Source organism: Rutidosis leptorrhynchoides, chromosome 3, assembly GCF_046630445.1.
Source record: "Rutidosis leptorrhynchoides isolate AG116_Rl617_1_P2 chromosome 3, CSIRO_AGI_Rlap_v1, whole genome shotgun sequence".
In the NCBI taxonomy this organism is placed as follows: Eukaryota; Viridiplantae; Streptophyta; class Magnoliopsida; order Asterales; family Asteraceae; genus Rutidosis; species Rutidosis leptorrhynchoides.
In genome coordinates, this window is record NC_092335.1 from 476,496,826 (window position 1) to 476,511,725 (window position 14,900).

The window sequence follows — 14,900 nt, forward strand, 5'->3', positions numbered from 1 at the left end:
ATAATAAAATAAACTAATGGTTTGTGTTACATATTTTAGTAGTATTAGATATATCTATATCTATATTTATTATAAATGGAGACTCGAATACCTAGGGATAGCACCCGCGGGTCGTGGGCGCGGATCCATTAGATTCATCACCCGTACCCGCGGATTTTATATCAACCCATGAGTCCGCGGATCTTCATTGACGGGTTTATATTTAGATCCATACCCGTACCCGCGGATCCGTCATGTTTAACATTGTTCGGGGGGTGTTTTGTAAATTTGTATTGTGTTGTCGTTTTTCAACAGAGACGACCAAATAGTTCACCTCTTTTAGTATGTTTATTCGTCATGATTAACATTGTTCGGGGGGCGTTTTGCAAATTTGTATTGTGTTGTCGTTTTTCAACGGAGACGGCCAAATAGTCAACCTCTTTTAGTATGTTTAAAATTCGTCATGATTAACATTGTTCGGGGGGCGTTTTGCAAATTTGTATTGTGTTGTCGTTTTTCAACGGAGACGGCCAAATAGTCAACCTCTTTTAGTATGTTTAAAATTGGGCTTATATGATATTAGTTAGTTTAATTGGGTAAATTTGTGATTTTAAGACTTAAGGAGGGGATATATGATAAAAGCAAAAAAAATCTGATACATACACGGGCACAAATCCCCAACCCAATAAAAGGGATGTAAACTGAACTCAAAAGAAAATGATCAGAAACCATAGGCCATAGTCAACAACGCTAAGGATATTCATTTTTTTTTTTTGAACGGCAAGGCTAAGGATATTCATTAATGCTAAGACTATACCAGCACTGCCTTTTCAATCATGGCACAACGAACTTACTTGATTCTAGTTCAAACAGAAAAGAAGGGAAAAAAAAAACATATCTACTTGTTATTCCCTTAACGCGAAAGGCATGATACCTATTATAACAGATAAAATAAGAATAAAAAAGGCACTTATGATGCTGACATTACTTGATTTCACTATTTGTTTCCCTGAGCCTATTTCACTGCTCTTGTTGTTTAAGGATGATTGGCCGAGTTCTGAAGATAATGACTTGGAGGTTTCCCAAAAAGAATCGGTGGAATATGTTACAGAACATCTGGATTCCGTTTCCGGCTCCATAATAACTGTCTTACCGGTTGGAGCTTCCATCGATATGGAATTCAATCTCTTAGTACCTGATGATCAAACTTGCACAAATAAATACCTGTCAAAATCTTAGGAACAGTTATTCTACAACTCAGAAGGATTTTAGTAGTACTTACATGTAGTAAAAGTGTTGACTAGAGGTGGCAAAATGGGCAGAGAGGGCAGGTCCAGTAGCAAGCCAAACGACCTTGGTGGGCTGAAACCGGAAACTTTTTCAAGAACGATTCTTTTTGTGACAAAAAGCGAAGAACGATGATTTTACCAAACAAAAATACAGAATACGTTTCATTTAAAAGGAATATAACAGATACAGACCTCAATTGTTTCAGAGGGTTGTATGTAGTCGCAAATATACGTATCACCCCACCATGTAACAAAATACTCTTCGAGGGAAAGTAAGACTGCACGGTTTTCTGAAAACAGAATAATTAGCAACTGTTAGCAACTGTTCCTGCTCTTACAATCAATAAAGGTGAGGACTTTGCTGACACGTGCTGACATGCACATCAGAACTATCTGACCTTAATAACTGAAGAAGTTACCAACGAAGCAGTGCTTCAGTGGTACCCGTCGCCTATGATCCCTGGGCCCGCAGGAGGGCCTTATTGAATACTGAAAGGTGCAGGTTCGAATCTCGGCTTGCAACTTCCTGTTGGGTATTAGGGGGAGGTGTCTTACACGGCTTACTTAGCCCTTGCGGGGTGGGCGGTATGGGTGACATAGTCACACGGAGTCAGGGTTTCTCCGCCAGAATAAACCTTTTGAATAACTGAAGAAGTTGCGGAATAGGAATTTGAGTCGAAGTTTCATTGACTGAATCCCCACGGACATCTGGACCCGAATCCAATTTCCCATCAGCCTCATCACATATGATATTTAATCTACTGTGTAGGCTTGAAATAATGTCATTCTAAACAAAAACACAAAAGACTTAACAGTGAAAACCATGAGTAAAACTAGATAGCCAGCAAGGATGTAAAAGTCGCGCGTTAGGAACGAGTCGGGTGTAGACCAACGTTGACTTTTATTATTATTAATCCGGTTTTCCAGATCCAAATCCGGTCCGGATCCGGTTTTTGTGCACCCCTACACGTGATGCATGCTTAAGAATGTGATGCGAATCTTATATGAGCATTTACATGTCATTCCAGATCCAAATCCGGTCCGGATCCGGTTTTTGTGCACCCCTACACGTGATGCATGCTTAAGAATGTGATGCGAATCTTATATGAGCATTTACATGTCATGTATCAACGTTAGAAATATATAAAATGCTTCATCAAGCTATAAAGTGCCTTAACTGTAAGGATATTAACAATAAAATCACTAATTCGTCAAAACACGGGGATTCATGGCATCATTAGCCCCATCGATTACTTCCCCAATCTGAAGTAGGCAAAACAAATGGTATATATTGGTATCAAGAACCAAGTCATTTAACTACAATATCTAAACAAAATCACCTAGTTTTAGTAAATATACTGTTCCCCGCACTTCTTCAGAAATTCTCAAAATGGTCCATTGGTATCTCTGTAGGACAACCATTCTTCTGTGCTAGTTGTTTATACTGTTTAACATATTAAAACATCAAACCAAATAAAGTGAAATTTCAACTACCTGCAAATTAGTATTAGTATTTAGTATGTCAAGTAAAAGAAAGTCAGAAGCAACTCATATTCACTATACCTTTTCTGTGCTTGATGTAAAGGTGGTATCTGGGGCTTCAACAACAAGTTTATACAGAGCTTTTACACACTCGCACAACTCTGATGGTTGGTACTTGGTGCAATCCCTTAAAGTTGACGTCTGTCAAATTTACACCTTATTCAGACTTTAACATAACAATTAAATTTAAGGAAGAGTAAACCAACATTAAAAAATAATAATAATCCAGATCCAGAATGAAGGCATGGGCACGTACCCAAGGTTTCTGAGATGGAAAAAACATAAATGTTGCTAAGAAAATGGCAGATGCAGCAACAAGAGAAGGAGCATAACAAATCATACCATACTCCCGGAGTGATAGGTCACATATGTATCTTGCGAAACACTCTAAATTACCCTGTTCACATAGTAATCAAACAAGCCTTTATCATTAAAGTTGATCTGCTGGGACAGATAAATGCACTTTGTCATGCAGAGGGTCATCCAATTGTTAACATGAACAACTTTAGATGTATTGCAAGTTGTAGGGTTGATATATTCGAATTACAGAATTTTGACCTACATAAGAGTCAAAATCTTATAGTTGGTAAAGCTTTGATCAAGGCATGGGATCCACAACCCATTAGAGATATGGCTCCTCAGACATAGAAAAACCTGTTCTATGTCCACGTTGTTGAAGAAATCAGAGACATTATTGAAATAGAATTTGAAAATAAGTACACCAGTGATTGGGAAAGTGAAAAAGTCAACGTTGAGGGTTAGAGGCTTATGTGAAGTGAAAACAAGTACACATCAGTTTTTCGCATCGAAATTTCAAGTAAAAAGGTAGTGGTGGTGGCTTCTAATAATAAGAGATTAGAGGCTTATGTGAAGCTCCATTTGTTTGGAAGTTGAGAGTTGTGAGACATTGAGATATAAAAATGTAGGGGAGAGAAGCTACAAGTTTAATGCAAAACCTGATATCTATTTACTGATATTTAATTAATTTTAAGAATACTTAATTAAGACGTCACCATTACCTCCACGTTTACACCTGGGGCAGTTTGGATGCCAACAAATGTTTCCAAAAAACTCGAGGCACTTGGGGCCATCAAATGACACTCCAAGATAGTCACAACCTCATATTCCATTTGGTGTAGCTGCACTAGTCAATTGAAGTAATTAGTCGCAAAATTCGAATAAAAAAATTCTCTTAATTTACATAAAATAATTTGAACACACACACACACACCTCATCTTGGTTTGAGTGTGACTTGAGGAAGCGTTCTACTTTGTATGGAAGCTCCACTATTTTCCTGATAATATGTTCAAAACTAATCAGATTAATATTGGAACAGGATGTGAGAACATATATATATATATATATATATATATATATATATATATATATATATATATATATATATATATATATATATATATATATACGTATATATAATCCATTAATCATAGGAAAAATGTCTTACACAGCAATCATAATGCACGCGAGCCCTAGCAATTCATATTTTCCACTATTTAGTGGAGCAACAGAAAGGTACCGGTCGATATAACCAACAGCCAGATACAATGTATCAGACTTTAGGCGAAAAGACTGAGCAACCTATAGCATACCATTTTACATTAGTATAATATATTAATATAGATAGATAATGACATTACAAATAATATAATCAAACTCAGGAACATGTTGGTTAGTTTTGTACCTTACAAAGAGAATTTACAACTTCAACACGCATGTCAGGATTAGTGCCGTTTTGCACCGTATTCATGTAATCAGCTTTGATCATTTTCAATACCTGAAAAACCAACAAACGTTAAAACCTGAAACAAATAGTCAAGTACAAATTCCGATAAAATTAAAAGTATACCTTCATTTCACCAGCTTTATCACCAGCAATCGTGTCATACAACATGGGATCAGCATCCGTCAATACTATGTTTTGGCTACAGAGGCTCCAAAAACACAACCGAAATTGAAAGAACCCATAGATACTAATGCATACATATTGCTATTGCTCGTGAATATGCATTCAATAAACAAGCCAAAACATGTATTCTATATTGAAAATGGTAGATACCTTCTGCCCTTGTATTGAGAAAGTAGAGAAGCATACTCGTCAAGCTCACGAGTCTCAGCAATCATATCTTGATTCAAAGTCCACACACGAGCCACACCATCGGAACAAGCAGTCACAAAGTCGCCATTTTCCAAAAATTTTACATCATAAACACGCCCAGGATGCTCTATGCTTTGAACACAAACTCCGTCTACAAGCCATACACATACTCTCCATGGTTAAACTTCAAAATGATTAATATTCAATAAAATGAACTCTATGTTTGTAGCCATGTCATAGTTTTGCTTACAAACCCTGAAAACTGCAGCAATACTACATGTGATGGGCACATGAACGCATCAACTACCATGTCAACAGGCAAACAACGATATGAACAAAATCACCAAGGAATCTTTCCTAAAATGTTTATAGGAAACATATAACATAGCTGAATCTTTTGAGACATATACCAAGAAGAAAGCTTATCAATATCATATTTTAATGTATCCGATCTACATCTGTATTCACGTTATGAAGTATATTACTACAAATATAATATTGACTAAATAAAATCACAAATTCCTCTAAATTTAACAGAATATGACCAAGACTATCGCCAGACACACACCAACAATGAGCGAGAGACAGGGATCTGATATTTGACTTTCTTTTCAACAAAATTGAGTATCACAGACATATGCTTTATTGATAACAAATGCAATCTCTAAAATGAAATCCTGCTAGGTATCAGCCATAAGTACAATACACGGGTTCATACTTCAGTTATTTGCATTTTAGTTCCCAATTTCAACTTCTATAATTTAAATGTGATGGTTGATAGTAAAATTATTATGAATGATGTTATCTTAGTTCCCAATTTCAACTTCTATAATTTAAATGAACAACCATCACATTCTTTACAAGCAACTTTATACTTTGACGAAATATATCACCTTTCCATATCTTTGCTAGTCCGTCCTCACTGCCACTAACAACTTCAGATTTATGTGCATCAACAGAATACACAATGGCTTTGTGACCCAACATCTCCCGTTCAACCTCACCAGTCAATGTCCATAACCTGATTGAACTGGCAATTGTAAACCAATTGTGATAAGTCAATTTAAAGCATAATGAGGACTGAGAATTAGTTACATTAGTAAATAAACAAGAACGAAATTGACGGGCAATGAAAGTGGTCAGTTTTTTAATTTCAAGAGGATGCATGCATAAGTCAAGAAGAAACTAATATGTGCATCATTACTAAACATGCAAAAGTTATAAAAGGATGAAGGCAATGTCTTTTAGATGGGTAGTTAAGATGCATGTGATAACTGAAGGACTCGTTGCAAGAGGTACAGTTGTTGTTGATCAAACATGTATCTGCCACAGGGGCCGAATACACATTGATTGCGATAAATGGGCGTTTAAGGACTTAAATGGTTTTAGCCCTCGGTCCGGTTTACCGTGAAAAAACATATCCTAGATGATGAGCTAGGCACGATGGTTAAGACGAGTCCACCATCGTTGGATTGATCGTAACAATGGCCGAAAGGTTTCATAGGGTTCATGTTCGAAGAACATACCTGTTACCGTACGTTTAGGATTAGTTGGTGATCAAGTATCCAAAATGTGATGATGTGTTGAATGAGGTTAGGGTTTGTATTTATAATGAAACCCCCTAACCCTAGATATCCTAAGTAAGCCCAGATTCTCTTTAATTACTTTCCATAATAAACGGGTTTTAAGTTAGGAAAGATTTACGACTTCATTAGAGATAAGATTGTAACTTGTGCGCTAAGCAAGATTGTGGTGTGCGCCCAATATATTCGCGCTAACATTATTAGTGCATGACTTAACGAATAAGCGTGCACAAAGCACGTGATACACCCAAGCGCTTAATGCGGAAGTACGTGTATCATTAGTTGTCATGAGAACAAAAGCCAGGGCACATCTATAACTGATTCAAAGAAAAGTTTAATATCGGATATTGGGGGATTTTGCACATATAGACACGTGTAAAAAGTAGTAACAAAGAAAGGATATCTAGGTACTTAAGAGCCAAAAAGTGTACCAGTCATCTGATGCGGAAAGTATTCTCTCATCTGGCATTATCGCCAATCCTCTAACGGTATCTGCAAAGTTACCAAAGAAAAACAATGCCCTAGAGTTATTAATGGAAATTTCGGCAGCAATAAATAATAGATAAAAAATAGAAAAAGAAGAGAGAAACACATAATCAAAAACACATTAACCCATCATGCCTCTGAACTTTGATTACATAGCACTTCTTACACTAATACTATATGCACATTCTGCCATTGGAAAAAAAACCTATATGCACATGTAAAGAAAGACAAAAACAAACCTGTATGCCCAGTAAATGTATGGGTGCATATATTTCCTTCCCAAAGCTTTATAGTGGTGTCACTCGAACCTGTACCACATCAAAAGCCTTTTTTATAAATATAGTTACATCATAGAGGGTAAATTCACGAATTTTAGCAAGTGTTAAAAAATCAGATTCGTATATGAAAATAATGACTAATATAATTTAACCTGTGATAAGTTTGCCTGAACGTAGCGTCCTAACTGTTTCAATCGGTTTCACGTGAGCTGTCCATCGTCTTAGGCTATTTCCATCGTGAACTCCTCCAATCCACCGTCTTAGATTACTTCCATGCACACAAAAGATAGAAAACCAACATCAAACATAGGAATACATCCAACATTAGATTATAGTTAGTGCTAGTGTGCTACAGTTTTTTTCTGCTTTGTAGCATTTTATTAAAGAAGCTTTACATTTAGATTATTATGTGTGTAAATAATCAATTTGACAGCCTTGACTTGCATTCTCGAGTGTTTTTCAGCGGAAAAGAAAGGAATGAAATGAAAGAGAGAAAAATGATGGAAAGGAATGTAATAGAAGATAGCTTTGATGTATTTTCAAGTTGAAAGGAAATTAACAGAAAGGAAAGAAAAAAAACTTAGTTATCTATAACTTTTAGTTACACAAAACAAACCACTAAACAAACTACGAAGCAAACCAAGCGAATTGATGCTAATTAACTATAAGATACGGACTCCATTGTGGATTTAATTAAACATCACAATCACACACTTGGTACTCTTTAAGAATTGAAGCAATAATAATTGATGAAAATAAAATCATAAACACGTGTACCATAGTTTTAATCTTCTGTACATCTACAATTTCTTACAGTATTATATATACAAAGTGCTTCACAATTCACTTTATATCCATATCGACGTATCTAGCAACTTGCAGAAGTGAGTTACGATTGACACACCTTATCATGAGTTTTTCAAACGATGAAAGCAATGAAGGTGACTATAAAAGTGTAAACAAAGGTTCTATTAATAATTATATAGATACATAGAATGGTTTCCTTCCTAATCCGCCCATATTTGGGTGGAAAAAGATCCATTGATAAAAAGCCTATAACAACTCACTCCTCTCCATTCCTTTCCTTATAAAACTCGAGAATTACTTTTTATCGTTTTCCAGTTCAATTCCTTTCCTTTCCGCCATAAAAAAAACTCGTGAATGCATTAAAGAAGTGAAACGTACTACTTTACAAGCATAAACTATAAAAGTGGATAAGCCGTATAGGCAATCGAGACAAACGTTTTAAGATTAACTTACAGCTTCAAATCATTGCCCACACTATGAAAAAATAGTAAAAGTAACTAACCCGTCAATAGATGATGAAATAATGTCTGATCCATCCAAAGTGACACCTGTGACTGGCAATTTATGGCCACAGAATGTCTGAATATTCTCACCCGTCGCTATATCCCATACCAAAATAAGTTCATCAGCCCCACCAGATACAAGAACACCTTTCTTAAACTGATTATTCGGAGGGATCCAAGTTAGTGGTCCAACACCTCTAGTATGCCCTCTCAGTATCTTTGATAAAGTGTAAGCTTTGTCACTGGTCTGTTCCAGAGACCAGAACCGTATAGTTCGATCTCTTGAGGAAGTTGCTATTCCAACGTCATTGCATACACATAAACAACGAACCTAGAAAATTAAACTAACGATTAGCCTCAAAAGTCATAACAGACAAACTCATTATCTGTATTTATAGTTATATACAGTTCTTATAACAAATGTACACAAACAACAAGACTTTAGACCGAATAAAATCAACAGATGAATCACATCTACTTATATTGATGATTATAATAATTACTAACATTACCATGTCACGCCAGACCAGGCTTAAAAAAGCAAACTAAATCCACTATACCTCCTTCTGAAGCTTGAGCTATATTTAAACATCTGGATGCTAATTTTACATTTTACTTGAAAACAACGTTATTAAGTTCTTATGATATCATTTACTGTAATACACACCAATTACTAACTTAAACATCTGCTATTTTTTACAGAGCTATACAAATTGTGCCAATTTTCAAAAAATATCTCTGAATTCATGACTTCATAATACAGGGTAGTAATTAACTGACTAGTTAAATAATAATCCAAATATGAACCACTAGAAGACTAAGCCTAGTGATCCTTCTAAGAAAATGTAGCATAATCCACTTCACGAATCCCTAACTTTCATCAAATTTACCATGAATACATATATATATATATGTATATATGTATATATATATATATATATATATATATAGAGAGAGAGAGAGAGAGAAAAATGAGACATACGTCGTCTTCATGACCTCGAAGCTGACAGCGTAATTGATACGGAGAAATTGGGATACCCCCAATATTCATATCGGAGAAAAGTAGAACGTGTTTAGAGAGAGAGAAAATGGTGAGGAGGAGAAAGTGTGCGGTGAAAGAATTTTAGGGTTAGCTGAGAGAATTGGGATTTTTGATCGTCGTCGTCTCCGGGGAGATGGGTCGCTGGGTTTTTCTCCAAGAGTAGTACTACTATGCTCTGTTGCAAAACACCCAGTCTCGAACCGTCTCGACGCCCGTCTCGACAGTTTTGTGACTAGCCCGTCCCGTCTCGAAGAAAACCGTCTAATATGACAGTCAAAGGTCAAAATTCGGGTCAAATATGAAAAAAATCGGGTCAAAGTCGATCAAGATTCAGAAAAGCCAGAAAATCAGTAGAATCGGTGAAATATATTGTATTTTAGTTTGAATTTTTTGTATTAAATTAACAATGATAGCAATTATGGGTACAAATTAATCAATTGATGTTTTTAGCTTTAAAATATGTATACATATATGCATTTATATACTTATATATTTAAAAATCAACTTTGGTCGACGTCCGTCTCGACTCCCGTCTCGACCCCGTCTCTAACGTCTCGACCTTTTTAGGACCCGAACGTCTCGACCCCGTCTCACGTCTTTTGCAACCTTGCTACTATGTAAGAACCCAGGACGACTCGAAATGATTTTCGCTTCACTGAAAGTAATTAGTGGTTTATTTATTTAAACGAAAATTAAGTCATAATAAAAGTTTTAAAAAATGGTGTGTGAGAATATCTCCCTTTTATTAATGTGCAAAATGGCTATATAATATAATACAAAATTATATCGGAATACGCATTTTCAATCCTCTTTACAAAAGTACAAAATAAAGTAAACGTTTATTTTTAATAACAAACTCATACACCTACCTAATACTAACACAAATATATACACCACGAAATTAAGCAGGACTTGAACCTGCAACCTTAAAGTTGTAAGGATGACCTCGATATCGTTAAGTTATTGGCTCTTTGGTTAAAGTAAACGTTGTTAGATGATTTCCTTTACAAATATACAATTATAATTTTATTAAGTGATACATGTCCTTTGAGCCATGTGATAGAGAGAGGTCATGGATTCAATCTTTAGGGATCACATGATTTTTCTTCAAACTAATTGAACACCAATAATGGTTGTATATATTGACTCTATAGGGATGTTTTACCGGATTCGTTTACGGACCTCTACTCAGAACACTGCCCGAATGGATGTGTTCCCAGGTACCTTCGATCAGGTTTGGGTTTCCACTCGAACGTGTGGGTTACGTGCAAATGATGAGGATCATTGAAATAAATGATCTACTGATACCAATTTCCGATATGTAATGTAAATGACATATTAGTTAAAAGAATAAAATTTGCGGGGTTGTTCAATAAAATATATAAAAAAATCGAAATTATTACATTCAATTTATGAAGTAACATATATGTGTAGATGACAAAAAAACAAATGGCTGTTAAGCAATTATTTGAAGGTAGCTTAAATTCTGATTACGGGTCATATACTTCCTTGATATATAATTAGAAGTTTCTTTAATAAAATCAACATTAATGATTTAATGTATATATTTTTTTTTAGAAGGCAAGTAGGATTTTTATTAACTAACACACAAATACATACAGTGAGAGGTGATATTTAGGTCAACCTCTCATAAGAAAAGCACAAACTAAAGAATCGGATTGCAAAGAGAGCAAAACCGAACCCGAATTACAATATCTTTAGATATATACTAGGGTCGTTGAGCCAAGATAACCAATCTAATTTCTTTCCTTTCAAACGATGAGAGATCCACTCGAAGGACTTGATTTAAATCTCGTTCAACGCCACCGGAGTGTTCCAATTTGTATCACGAAAAACCTTGTTGTTCCTATTCTTCCAAATTAGGTAGGAGGTAACCCATTCGACGGCTTGCCAAATCTTTTTTCCAAGGGTTGTCGTTGAAGTAGAGCAATTACCCCGTAGGATCTCATTTATACTTAAGTTGGTCATGCTCCCGAACCCCCACCAAGAGAACACTCGATCCCATAAGTCAAAAGCATGTTTGCAAAATATAAGTGTGTGCTCCACGGACTCGAGATCCTCATCACAAAGTGGACATCTAACGCTATGTAAATCGATGCCCCGCTTGTCAAGCTCTATCCTTGTTGGAATACGTCTTTGTATCGCTCTCCACACAAAAATTTCAAGTTTTTTAGGAATCAAATTGTTACGCAAAGTTTCGTTGTTTTGAGAGATACCCGAATAGACATGATCTTCAATACTCGCACATAGTTTTTTTACAGTAAAGGACCCGTCGCTTGAAATTGACCATCGGATAGAAGTGTTGTTCCCGACCCCGAAGTTGTAGCCTTCAATTAAACTGCACATGTCCCGAAGTTCGGGTAGTGTTCTGCCCGCTGGATTCCTTTCCCAATCCCACGTCCAAATCAGAGAGCCTTCAGCAAAAGTAATCCTATCTTTAATCGCAGATGTCTTCACTTTGTCCAATCTGAAAAGCCTAGGGAACAACAGTCGCAACTTGTTACCACCAATCCAGACTTCATCCCAGAATTTAGCAGAAGATTCAGCACCAATTTGTTGAACGAAAGAGTTGGTGAAAGATAGCCCCATCTCCTGCAACTTATGACCTGCCAAAATAATAGAACGCCACACACTTGGTTTTGAGGAACAAATTACTTCGTTCCCCAATTTCAAGCCACCACATGAACCATAAATACTACGGATGACCTTAGCTCAAAGGGAGTCGGTTTCGGTCTTAAACCTCCACCACCATTTTCCAAATAGAGCTAAGTTTTTGAAATTTAGCGACCCAATGTTCAAACCCCCGTTATCATAGGAAGTGATAACTTTTTCCCATTTAACCCAAGCAAGTTTGTTGCCCGAATCCGACCCGCCCCAAAAGAACACACGCCTCACACTCTCAAGTATTTTTAGCACACAAGGCGGAGCACGAAAGAGCGAAAAATAGTACAATGGTAGACTATTGAGGACCGATTTGATAAGGACTAGTCTTCCACCAAATGACAACGTTCGCATTTTCCAATTCGATAACTGAGATTTGAATTTCTCCATTACCGGGTTCCAATTAATGATTTAATGTATATATCGTCTGGTATCTTGGTTTCAGCTTCGCCATCATTTGGACCTCCAACATTACCATTTCCCCTTTCTAAAATTCAATCTGCAAATTTTTTCATCTCTGCTATATCATATGGATTGAAGCAAATTCTTTCAACTTGAGAACTTTAATGTGATCTCATGATATGAAAAGTTCAAAGAAGCATTCACTATAACATTATCAAACGAATAAACACAATAGAACATTTTAACTTTATAGATTTAGTGAGCTTGATACCGTTAAAATGTCTTACCTCACGAACATTATAACTTTATAGATTTAATGAAATAATAATATTAAAATTATTTAGTGGAGTGTTTTGATCCATAAATTAACAATATTATAACTGATTAAACCTTCAACATTAAATCATGTATAAAACCAATAAATACAATAGAATAATGAATGAGATGGCATTTTACTATAAGAGAAGACATCCATATTTAATACATTGCAAAGAATACTAGTAATCTAAACCGAAACATGTAAATAAGAGATAAACTCGTAGAAGGAACAAACTGTCGGAAAAATTGGTTAAATACAAGTGTGTTTTCATCAACTTTGGACACAAATAATTATATGATCGAGTGGCATATAATGATAACCATTTAGTGAGTTCTGTAGTCCTTGGCAAGGGCTTTATAACGAAATAAAGTGTGCCAAAAAAGGATTAAAGGTAAATGAGATATTGAGTCTCAAAGTTGCTAGTTTGGTACAAAGTTATCTTGAAGAATAAGTAAAGTAGAAGTTGTCCCACATCGATTGTGGGAACAAACTTAAGGTCTTACTCTCCACTATAAATAAAGTCTTTAGGCTTTGTTGAAAGATACACCAAATACTAATAGCAAAAACACTATAGTTTTCCTTCTCAGCCGCAATAAGGTCTTTCCGTTTCGGTTTTCTTTCAGGCAAGTGTTCAAGTCCGGCAGTACGCTGCTTCGGACCGGTGTAACCCGGGAACAGACGAAGAATCTGTTTAAGGGAATTGTGTCAAACACAAGTCCGGTTCAACCTTCAATTCGGTTAGATCGTTTAACTTTCCGCTCTTATCTTAATTATTTATTATACATATTATTATGTTTGTGATAATATGCATACTTATTTTCAGTTTCGTATATATTTTACCTACAAACTTAAACAGATTCTATGTTTCACGAAACTGACATGCTTATAATCGGATCTAATATATGTGTCTGTGTGGTTAAATTCATTATTAATGGTGATCATGTCACCTGTGATAATGTACCAAAATCTATATGCCGTTACAGAGTAATATATATAATATAATTATGTTTTTACCTTAAACGATAAATAACAATTCATTGTGATGTTGACTTAAATCTAAACGTGAGAGTTAATGTGTTCAGCATATAGATTCGGTATATATTTACGAATCAACTTTTATGCACTTTGTTATTATACGTTTAGGTATAAGCTGTTGGAAAATTTGGTTGAAAAATTGTGTTCCACCAATTTTTTGGACAAAAATTAATATATAATATATATTAACGACTATTTAGTGGGTTTTGTAGCCACTAATGAGAGTTTTAAAAAGAACTAAAGCGTGTCCAAAACGGGATAATGGTGAATGAGATATCGCGTCTTAAAGTTATTAGTTTAAGTGCAAAGTGGAAGCAATTTTTTATTAAGAAAGAAAAAATTTGACTTATCAACTAAGGATTTTGTAAATCTTTTTTTCATTAGATTTTGTAAATCTTTTCTTTTCTTTTTTAGATCCTACAAGATTTAAATAATCAACCAAAGATTTTGTAAATCTTATTTGTGTGATTTTGTAAATCTTTCTTTTATTAATCAAGATCTTGTTTGCACTATAAATACCAAACTTTGGTATTGAGAAAAATAAATCAACTAACACACAAAAATAAATCATAACCCTCTTACATTAGTTTTTCAGCTTCTTCTTCGACAACTTCGGTCACTCCGCTTCCGGTCTCTTTTCAGACAAGTATTCTAGTCCGGCAGTACGCTGCTTCGGAGCGGTGTACCGTGGGAACAGACGTCGAATCTGTTTAAGGGAATTGTGTCAAACACAAGACCGGTTCAACCTAATATCGGTTAGATCGTTCTATCTTTTTCGTTCTAATTATAATTATTTATTATACATATTGTCTATCTAATTATTACATTTATGATAA

The 14,900-nt window shown here is 35.3% G+C and overlaps 2 protein-coding genes across 5 annotated transcripts; both read right to left on the bottom strand.

The window, feature by feature from the left end:
- Window positions 1-1,160: 1,160 nt before the first annotated feature.
- LOC139898138 (ubiquitin homeostasis protein lub1-like) lies at window positions 1,161-9,752 on the bottom strand. Of its 4 annotated transcripts, XR_011776896.1 has the most exons (19): window positions 9,567-9,752; window positions 8,584-8,915; window positions 7,427-7,542; window positions 7,236-7,304; window positions 6,942-7,002; window positions 5,821-5,957; window positions 4,889-5,078; window positions 4,679-4,763; window positions 4,514-4,606; window positions 4,277-4,410; window positions 4,042-4,105; window positions 3,830-3,949; window positions 3,153-3,207; window positions 2,832-2,951; window positions 2,609-2,712; window positions 1,667-2,055; window positions 1,461-1,558; window positions 1,262-1,341; window positions 1,161-1,186 (listed from the first exon to the last, which is right to left on the bottom strand). XR_011776896.1 is itself a non-coding variant. In XM_071880855.1 (15 exons), exons 1-14 carry the CDS (start codon window positions 9,633-9,635, stop codon window positions 2,881-2,883), a joined length of 1,587 nt encoding a protein of 528 aa, XP_071736956.1. In that variant the 5' UTR covers window positions 9,636-9,752; the 3' UTR covers window positions 2,431-2,712; window positions 2,832-2,880. The 4 variants fall into 4 exon arrangements, 3 of the variants coding, with proteins under 3 accessions (XP_071736956.1, XP_071736955.1, XP_071736954.1); XM_071880855.1 differs by lacking the exons at window positions 1,161-1,186; window positions 1,262-1,341; window positions 1,461-1,558; window positions 1,667-2,055 and having other exon boundaries at window positions 2,431-2,712; window positions 5,821-5,948; XM_071880854.1 differs by lacking the exons at window positions 1,161-1,186; window positions 1,262-1,341; window positions 1,461-1,558; window positions 1,667-2,055 and having other exon boundaries at window positions 2,431-2,712; window positions 4,679-4,754.
- A 1,680-nt stretch (window positions 9,753-11,432) lies between these two features.
- On the bottom strand, window positions 11,433-12,236 carry LOC139901685 (uncharacterized). Its single transcript, XM_071884365.1, has one exon. It carries the CDS (start codon window positions 12,234-12,236, stop codon window positions 11,433-11,435), a length of 804 nt encoding a protein of 267 aa, XP_071740466.1.
- Window positions 12,237-14,900: the final 2,664 nt, after the last annotated feature.

Excerpts from the sequence above, each read along its gene's own strand:
- LOC139898138 (XM_071880853.1), bottom strand. The coding sequence starts at position 9,635 with ATGAATATTGGGGGTATCCCAATTTCTCCGTATCAATTACGCTGTCAG. Across the intron at positions 7,543-8,583 it reads ATTTCATCATCTATTGACGG|TAATCTAAGACGGTGGATTG; the intron begins GTTAGTTACTTT and ends TGTGCATGGAAG. Across the intron at positions 4,411-4,513 it reads TTGTAAATTCTCTTTGTAAG|GTTGCTCAGTCTTTTCGCCT; the intron begins GTACAAAACTAA and ends GGTATGCTATAG.
- LOC139901685 (XM_071884365.1), bottom strand. The coding sequence starts at position 12,236 with ATGGGGCTATCTTTCACCAACTCTTTCGTTCAACAAATTGGTGCTGAA.